This window comes from Barbus barbus, assembly GCF_936440315.1.
Source record: "Barbus barbus genome assembly, chromosome: 47".
In the NCBI taxonomy this organism is placed as follows: Eukaryota; Metazoa; Chordata; class Actinopteri; order Cypriniformes; family Cyprinidae; genus Barbus; species Barbus barbus.
The window spans coordinates 7,864,790-7,874,135 of record NC_136725.1 but is presented as its reverse complement, the minus strand read 5'-3'; the positions used below and the strand labels follow the sequence as shown (position 1 = coordinate 7,874,135).

General features: G+C 36.6%; 1 protein-coding gene across 4 annotated transcripts; it reads left to right on the top strand.

Annotated features, from left to right (window-relative positions):
• Positions 1-4,908: 4,908 nt before the first annotated feature.
• On the top strand, positions 4,909-9,116 carry LOC306865511 (cytoskeleton-associated protein 2). 4 transcript variants are annotated; one of them, XM_079410148.1, is made up of 7 exons: positions 4,909-5,084; positions 5,422-5,512; positions 5,652-6,469; positions 7,111-7,450; positions 7,573-7,633; positions 7,750-8,065; positions 8,153-9,116. In XM_079410148.1, the coding sequence occupies exons 2-7, from the start codon at positions 5,483-5,485 to the stop codon at positions 8,439-8,441; spliced, it is 1,854 nt and encodes a 617-aa protein (XP_079266274.1). In that variant the 5' UTR covers positions 4,909-5,084; positions 5,422-5,482; the 3' UTR covers positions 8,442-9,116. The 4 variants fall into 4 exon arrangements, with proteins under 4 accessions (XP_079266274.1, XP_079266273.1, XP_079266275.1 ...); XM_079410147.1 differs by having other exon boundaries at positions 4,947-5,084; positions 5,447-5,512; XM_079410149.1 differs by having other exon boundaries at positions 4,955-5,084; positions 5,447-5,503.
• The last annotated feature ends 230 nt before the right edge of the window (positions 9,117-9,346 follow it).

Genomic DNA, 9,346 nt, shown 5'->3' with positions numbered 1-9,346 from the left:
ATTACAAAACTATACTGGTATTCAAGGGCAGGCTTTAAGATGGTTTAGTATACCTGTCCGATCGCTACCACTTTGTTCATTTAAATGGGGAGTCATCTCAATTATCACCAGTAAAGTATGGAGTACCACAAGGATCTGTCCTAGGTCCTCTGCTATTTTCAATATACATGTTGCCCCTTGGTAATATTATTAGAAAATATGGGATTAGTTTTCATTGTTATGCTGATGATACTCAACTATATATCTCAACAAGACCAGATGAAACTTCTCAACTATCTAAGCCAATAGATTGTGTAAAAAATCTTAAAGATTGGATGACCAATAATTTCCTCCTATTAAATTCAGATAAGACAGAGATATTACTTATTGGACCAAAAAACAGTACACAGAATCTCTTGGATTACAATTTACAACTAGACGGATGCACTGTCACGTCCTCTAAAGTCAAAAATCTGAGTGTTATATTAAACAGCAACTTGTCCTTTGAAAATCATATTTCCCATGTTACAAAAACAGCATTCTTCCATCTTAGAAACATTGCCAAGCTTCGAAACATGCTACCTGTTTCTGGTGCAGAAAAGCTAGTTCATGCATTCATGACCTCTAGACTGGACTATTGTAATGCACTGCTAGCTGGTTGTCCTGCATCTTCAATAAACAAGCTACAGATAGTCCAAAATGCAGCGGCTAGAGTTCTTACCAGCTCAAGAAAATATGATCATATTACCCCAATTTTACAGTCTCTGCACTGGCTACCTATTAAGTTCTGTATCATTTACAAAATATTATTACTTGCCTATAAGGCCCTAAATTGTTTAGCTCCTGCGTACCTAACTTGTCTTCCACCACACTACAATCCAACCCGCTCCCTAAGGTCGCAAAACTCTGGACTTTTGGTAGTACCTAGGATAGCAAAGTCCACTAAAGGAGGTAGAGCTTTTTCACATTTGGCTCCCAATCTCTGGAATAGCCTTCCTGATAACGTTCGGGGTTCAGACACACTCTATCTGTTTAAATCTAGATTAAAGACAAGGATATCTTTAGCCAAGCATTCACATAATGCATCTTGTAATCTTGTACTGCAGTTATATCTGATCAAATGTACATTATTATTATTCTTTAACTTGGATTGAACAAATAATTTTTGCTTAGATGGAACAGCAGCTACGCTAATTATGTCTCTATTTGTTTCTCTGTTTCTGATTAACATCCCGTGGTAACTCGGAATGACAGAAGCTTCAGTCTGGATCCAACCCTTAAATGATCTGAGATGACCGAACACCTGAGAAACGATAATGCCAACCCCTCAGAGGATGCCAACGCTCAGACAACATACAGAATTACCAAATTTTGCCATAAGTTAAATATATTAAGGTTCTGCAATATATAAATATATTGTGGGAACTTAATTTCCTGTAGAGCTGCTTTACCACGATTTGTATTGTAAAAAGAGCTATATAAATAAACTTGAACTTGAACTTGAACTTATATCCATTACTTCTGTATTCTGAATCTTGCATCCGATAATGACACACACAAACCACCAGGATGAAGATAAGGGAGCTGACTTTGAGAGAAAAGCAAGCAATTTGGATGCTAAAAGAAAAGAGGAAGTCAATTAGAGCTATAGCAAAAACAAAGGGCATGGAGAAATGAAGAGTTTGGAAACCACCAGCAACCAACAACGACCTGATCGGCTGAGAAAACAGCAGTAGTTGATGACAGACAAATCATAAAAGCTGCGAAAATGAACCCTAAAAGATGTGGCTGTAAAATCACCAACAAATTCCAGAAAGCTGGGGTGATTCTCTGACAATCTACTGTCCTCAGGAGACTTTGACAGAATTACAGATGCTACACAGCAAGATGCAAACCTCTGACCAGCACCAAAAATAGAAAGGCAAGATTAGAGTTTGCAAAAAAAGCACAAAGTTGAGCCAGAAGAGTTTTGGAACTGTGTTTATGGGCCGATGAGACAAAGATGAACCTTTATCTAAATGATGGTATTTTGTAGGTATTTATCTAAATACCTACCAATATTCAAGAAAATGCCACCAGATTGATTGGGAAGTGCTTCATGTTGCATCAGGACAATGACCCAAAACACCCTGCCAGTTCAGTCAAGGAATTTATAAGGGCAAAGAAATGTAAAGTCTTAAATTGCCGAAGTCAATCTCCAGATATAAATCTGATTGAACATGAATTTCACCAGCTGGAGAGGAGAGTAAAGGCAGAAACTCCCCAAAACAAGCAACAATTGGAATTGGCTGCATTAAAGGCTGGGAAAAGTATTTCAAAGGATGAGACCAAGAGTCTGGTGATGTCTATGGGTCTCAGACTCACTGCTGTAATTGTGTGCAAGGGATCTGCAACTAAATAATAGCTTTTAATCTTTTATATCTGCCTTATGTTCAACTGTCCCAATACTTATGCTCACATCAATGAGTGGGATGGACTCTAAAAGTGCTGAACTTTTTATTTGGTAAAACATGTATGTTTAAACGGCTAATAATAAAATGTGACATTCTGTAGTTCTGTCTCATATTCATCTTTTAATCATATTTGCAAATGTCTTGACTCCACAGCCAACAGAGCAATTTTGTCTTCACTGTTACAATACTTATGGAGGGCACTCATAATGCTCAAAGCATTGCTTTGCCAGACTTCAGGGAAAAAGCTGTCCGTATGTATAAGATCATCTCACCTCTGTGATTCCCTCTTACTTCAATAATTTTGATGGATGATTTACTGTCTCTAGTATTGTCTCGAGTCAGGTAGATGAGTCTTTGGAAGATGGTCTGATGTCTTTTAGATATTTCCTAATATTCACATTATCCATGGCTGCTACCAAAATCCATTGCGTCCATCTATTTCACACAGAATGGCTTTAATGTTACCCAAATTCACTCTAGTGGTGTCTAATCTTCTCTAATTTTGCAGGGTCACCAAATCTGATAAAACTGTATTAAAGGTTACCAAAATCTGAACACTGTGACCATCATATTCTGTGACCGTAGTAGGTGAAGCTATTAATGTACATCATGTACTCGAATTCTGTAGCAAATGAGGGTGAAAGCAGATGGTTAGTTTAGAAACGCTGGTTATACATATCATAAAGGATTCTGCTTGTAGTTGTGTAGTTATTTGCAGAGTAAAGCTTCATAGGGAGAAGCAGGGGAGTCATCATTTCATGAGTCTTATTTTGATACCACACCAGCAATAATATTTTCCCTCACAGAAATATGCAACTAGGTTTAGTGTATAGATTAAATAAAAGAAAGGGATTGGTTGATTTTGTTTTTGGCTTGATGTTTCGATGGAGCCATATGGCTGCCATCAGTGCCATATGTGAAGTCTACTTCACATGAAAAACTGTTGGCTAATGGCTATGTTTAACTATTTTCTCTTGTAACATCAGGATTGAACAACATTTATAATTTAATTTTTTTTTTTGTAAATGATAGCCTAGCTAAGTAGATGCATGTTCATTTTAAGTCTTATTGTAAACCAATAAGAAAACAGTGCTTTTCAGGTCAATGTCTACTTGAAATGGAATAACCAAGAAGTTGTCCAACCAGCTTCATTTGTTCCCTCTTGCCTCTGGTTTACAGGAGATTAGTCCAGACACAGAGGTCAAATTAGTTTCCTTCTTTATTTAAATAAAGGTCATAATTAACTGGCAGAAATGACCACACATGTGTAACAGACCTCACATGATGCAGTCAGCAGAATATCTCATGAATTAAATATTGCATTAATTAAAGTGGAACCCCCAGGGAAGCAATTTGAGATCACAGTTGGAGTCATAGCCTAACAGCTATAAGCTCCTTATTTACTCATTATCACACACTGAAATGCAGGCACATTTCAAATGGGTTTGTAATATTCTGCTTAGAGCTGGTTTAGGGCATCAAGACTGTGGAATCTTCTGCCATCTAGTGGCTTAATGTAATTTGCTATGCACTTGTGCGTGTATGAGGCCTTTTGAGCGAATAAATGAACAGGAAAATGTCCAAACTTCTGAACTGCATTCTGTACGTGTGCAGGTGTCTGGAATAAATATATTCAATGACATACTTTGATTTATGCCCTGCGATGAAATTTACTCTCATCTTTTTAGCAGACTTTAAGATTTTTCAGTTATTTTCACATGGAAGAAATTAAATAGAAATTATGCTGTACATATATATATTTTTTTTTTGAACTTTCAAAATTACGAAATTCAACAGCAGGTTCTTCACATATTTCTCATATTTACACATTTTGTAAATACAAATTGAGACAGTTTTAATAAAATAAAAACAATAAAATAATAATTTAAAAAAGAAAATAAACTCATTTAGCAGAGACACAATCCTTTGGGCTGTACGGTTTTTTAAAGACTTTATAGATTCTAAATAAACTTTAAAGGCTGTTTGGAAATTAGCAAAATTGGGTTTTAAGTTACTCCATTTAGTTTGATGAATATAAAATGTCCCTAATAGCAAAAACAGATCAATAATAAATATTTTCCTTTTAGAAAAGTCATATTCATTTGAATGAAGTAAAACATATGATACATTTAAGACTAGGATGCAGTTCATTTTAACATTTAGAAATTTTAAGACATTTAAGACCAAAACAAAGATGAACAGGGGCATTCAAAAAATAAAAGCACAATAGACTATGCTGTTCATACATAGCCTATCTTTTTTATTAAACATTATGTTTTCTTACCAAGGCTAGGGCTATCTAAAATTAAATTAATGTCATTAGACTGGAATTTAGGGCAGCCGGGTTCTTCTGAAACTGAGCAGTTATGAGAGGAATTTTATTTTGGTTCAAAACAGGCTGCTCCCTGCTTTCTATAAAAGGGGTGGGGCCAACTCAATTTTAATCACGTGATCAGAAGCAGCCAATACGATTCGTAGGCTAGAGTGACTCACAAACGGTCTGAATCTCGCCGCGCTGACCTGAACTCAAACTAGTTTGAAAGAGCGTGTGCTGTGCTTGAATCTGAGGAGATTTTTCTTCTTCAAATACAGTTATTAAACCGAGATATTTATACTTGTCTTACCTGACTGGTTGAAGGAGCAGTAGATAACGTAAGTAGATGCTGTTTTTTGGCAACTATTATCAATTTGTTGCGAGTATTGTCATGTTTTGGTTCGTTTTGAAGCGTGCTAATATAATGGGAGCTCCTCTATGATTGTTTTAGTACTGATAGAAAAGTGTGAAATATTTTGAATTCATCTGTTCGATATGTTATGAGGTATTTTTGTATGGCTGGGTGCAACTTCGATTTCTATTTTATAATAATATTAAGATGACAGTCACAAAAATATGTATTGTCTAATTTTGATGTAGTTCAAGCTTGTGAGACATGACCCAGCTAAATAAAGCAGTCAAAAGTTGCTATTTTCTTGTTTTGCTTGTTTGAAGGTTATAACAGTGTGGTGTTGTGCAGGGGAAATCATCGTCTTTGAAGAGCTGTCCTTTATAGATGCACAGAATGGAGTCAGTGGTGAGAAAGGTGATCATTGCATTTTGTGAAGCAGATCAGCTCTTTTATAGATTTCAGACATTTATTTCTCACATTTAGATGTGTAACAAATGTTTGTGTGCTTGAAATGTAGTTTGCTTAATTCAGCTCCTTTATTCTTTCTATTTAGAGCAACAAGGAAAACAGTAAACCAATATGTGGCCCAAAAAAACAAGTCACCAGCAGTATTGTATCAAAACAAAAAGTGATTTGTAGATCTGCACCCCTTCAGTCAAAGAATGATGTTAAGGAGGATAACTCTGGAACAAGAGAGAAGGAAAAGGATGCTAGACTGAAGACTAAAACTAATGCTGATCCTACCAAGCGTAACACACTAAGCCAGGCCTTCCGTACACAGCAGACTGTAAGACACAGGAAGCTTGTGGAAGAAGTTCAAAAACCACCCTCTACCATCTCTGCCATCCAGAAATCCAAACCTGGTACATATAAGGGTCGTGTAGTACAGTCTAAAATCGACTGTTTCAGAAAACCCAGTGCTGATGTGAAGACCACAGAAAAGAAGGTGATTTCAAAACCGAATGTGACCAGACCAAAACCTGAGCTTCCAAAAGTTCGGTCCAAGTCTGTTACTTCCCTGCCTGCATCCACTAAACCCAGAGTAAACGCTGCTTTGTCATCTAGACCGAAATCTGTCTCCGATATCCAGCTGAACGCCACTGAAAAACCAGTCCAGAAGTCTGTTCCCCAAAAACAGATTCCTCAAAAGGTCCAAGGCACTGTCTCACAAGCAGGTGCTTGTGCTCTTCCCAGGTCAGCCCCTTTAGCTACAGGGCGATTGGCCATCAACAAACCCATGGCTTTGAAGAAGAAAGAGATGGTGCAAGTGGAGATACCCAAAACAGCCACCACTGAACAGAAAGTCTGCAGGCCTGTCACAAGTACAGTCAGCCACTACAAAGTACAAATAGAGACGGCTGAAGAGAGAAGGTAAGTTGAATACATTACCATCAAATAGTTTGGGGTCGGTAAGATTATTTAGCATATATTTATTTAATTAATACATTTTTTTTTTAATCAGTTTAATTAATCCTGTCTGAATAATTATTTAAAGACATTTACTATGTTACAAAAAATTATTCACCTAAGAATACTGGTAAAAAAAAAAATGTATCACGCTCTCCACAAGAATATTATTCTTATTTGATTAATAATAATGTGTCCAATTAATATTTTCTTGAGCATCCATCCAGCATATTAGAATAATTTCTGAAGTTAAAACATGTGACACTGCAGACTTGTGTAATGCTACTGAAAAAACAGCTTTGCTTAACACAAAAATAAATTACATTTTAAACTACATTACATTGAAAAGTTGTTTTAAATTGTAAGATTTCACAATATTACTGTTTTACTGTATTTTTGCTCAAATAAATGCAGTCTTGAGACTTTTTTTTTTCAAAAAACATAAAATCTTAGACACCAAAGTTTTGGACAATAGATTATGTATTTTAGAAACTTGAGTCAAGCATGACCTGCTTAATTTTAACTGTACAAGTGTGACAATGTGCTGATAGAAGAGAATATATTGATGTGATTTGTCTAATGTTTCATTTGCACTCTACTTTCAGAGCAAAGCTTGCAGAGTGGCTGGCATCTAGGGGAAAGGCTCTGAAAAGGCCTCCAATCGCGGAAAAGTCGACAGCCATTTCAAGAAAACCAAAACCAGCTCCACAGCCTAAAACTGGACCCAAAGCCACAACTGGTGCCCAGTCTGAGCCTGCAGTCCAGACTGAGGCTGTAAAACCAACCACTCCATTGAAGACCAACAACCAAACTAATGATATCGAAGTCCCTGACAATAAATCAGTGTGTTCTAGGAGATCAAGTAATATTAGGAATACCACACTGGACCTGCTGGACAACAGTGATATGGATTTGCCAGTCGACCCAGAGATAAGAATGGAGTCGGTAAGAACCATAAGAGAGTCTTATTCGTGAAACCGATAGACAGACAGAGAGATATTCACTGATGTACTTTGTCTTTTTTTTTTTTTTTCGTAATTTCTGCTTTGCTTATATGTAATATGCAGTTGGTGTTGAACTTGTGTGATAAATTGGAGGAAATGGAGACGCCCTCATCATGTGAAGATGGTGAGTCCCATTCATATTCTTTATGCAGGAATTGCTAATTAACACTAATATTACTATTTTTGAGTCGTGATGTGATTTTTATAAATTGTTCATATGTTTTTGCCCATCCTCAACAGGTGTAAATGTTGACAAATCTGACATGGTGGCAGAGAAAAGAATGGAAGTGCAAGTGGAGGAGCAGGAAACAGATGAAGTGTTTGAAATTCTGAAAGAGGAGGAACTGGGAGATGAGGAAGACTCAGAAAGTGAGCTTACAGAAGACACTAAGAAACCTATTATAAAGAATGAGGATGATGATGAGGAACCTAAGGAGAAGAAGCCATTTGCGAGTGAAGATGATGACAGTGATGAGGAGATGAACAGCACCACTCCAGAGATGGCAGGGGCATCCATTGTGAAATACAATGTGAAAACGACTCCATATCTGCAAAGGTGAGTTTGGGGTCATTTAACGGTATGTACAAAGACACATACATTTGTAAGAAGTTTAAGTGTTCATCTGGTTTTCTCATCCTATAGTGTAAAAAAGATAATCGATTGCGAAACGGCACCAGGCAGTGGCTCACGACGCAAAAGCACCATCAAAGACCTCAAGTTTCTGACTCCTGTTCGACGATCGACACGAATCCAGCGTAAGTCCTCTCGTATGCCAGGTATGCTGAACGACCACGATACTTGCGTCTCCTCATTGGCTGAGCTGGTGCAGATGGAAGATGCAGATGCAAATGCTTACATCTACAGAAAAAACCCAGCACTACTGGAAGACCTGCCTGATCAGCCTGAAGACTTTGCAAAAGTATGCAGTTAAGCGTATAACCTGATGTTGACATTTATGAGCATATGTAACACCTACATTTTAAGTATCCTATGTGACACTATTAAAAATGGTTTGTTTTAATATGTAAGTGTTTGTTGCATTGGGCTGCTAAATGATCTCTTAACTGCAATGGCTTTAACAGTTTAGGGACAATAATCTGATTTATAGGCACTATTATAAAAGTTCTCTTCTATGCTAACAAGGCTAGTGCAGTGTGTGTGTGTGTATAAATAGCTTTTTTCTGTTTTTGTAACATTTTAACACAACACTGCTTTGTTCATTTTGTGAACCTGGAAGATGGAGTGAAACAATTTTGACATTGATGTAAAAAGGTTTTTTGCTGTTGATTTGTTTTGAAAAATGAACAAACTAAAGAATGTGTTGCCTTTCTGTCACTAATTTCTCTTGAAGATTTTTAAGATGTCACCAATTCTGCTGTTGCTACTGTTCAGCTGTTCAGTTTTTCTTTTAAATGTGTAATTTTCTGAACCTACAGTAAAGTCTTGTAATTCACTAGACTTATTTTCTAGAGGATTTCATGAATCCCTTACTAGTGACCATGTCTTTTTAAAGGCAAGATGAGCATTCACTGTATTTTAACCATTATTGTGATCACTGAACTAGTGAATGTAAGACACCTTAATAAAGAATATATCAGTGCAATATAAATATCAGTTTCATTGTGTCAATGTAATGGAAAAAATGGTTTTATTATCTGATGTGTCTAGTTAAGGGTTAATGAAAACATTTCTGTATGGCAACGAAAGGGTGACTGAGACAGTCTAACCTTTTCTTTTGTATTCAAAAAAGACTTTAAATCATGTGAGTAAATGACACATCTATCGGTCTTGGCCTAACTACTACTTTAATATTGCTCATAAATGTATTTTTCTACC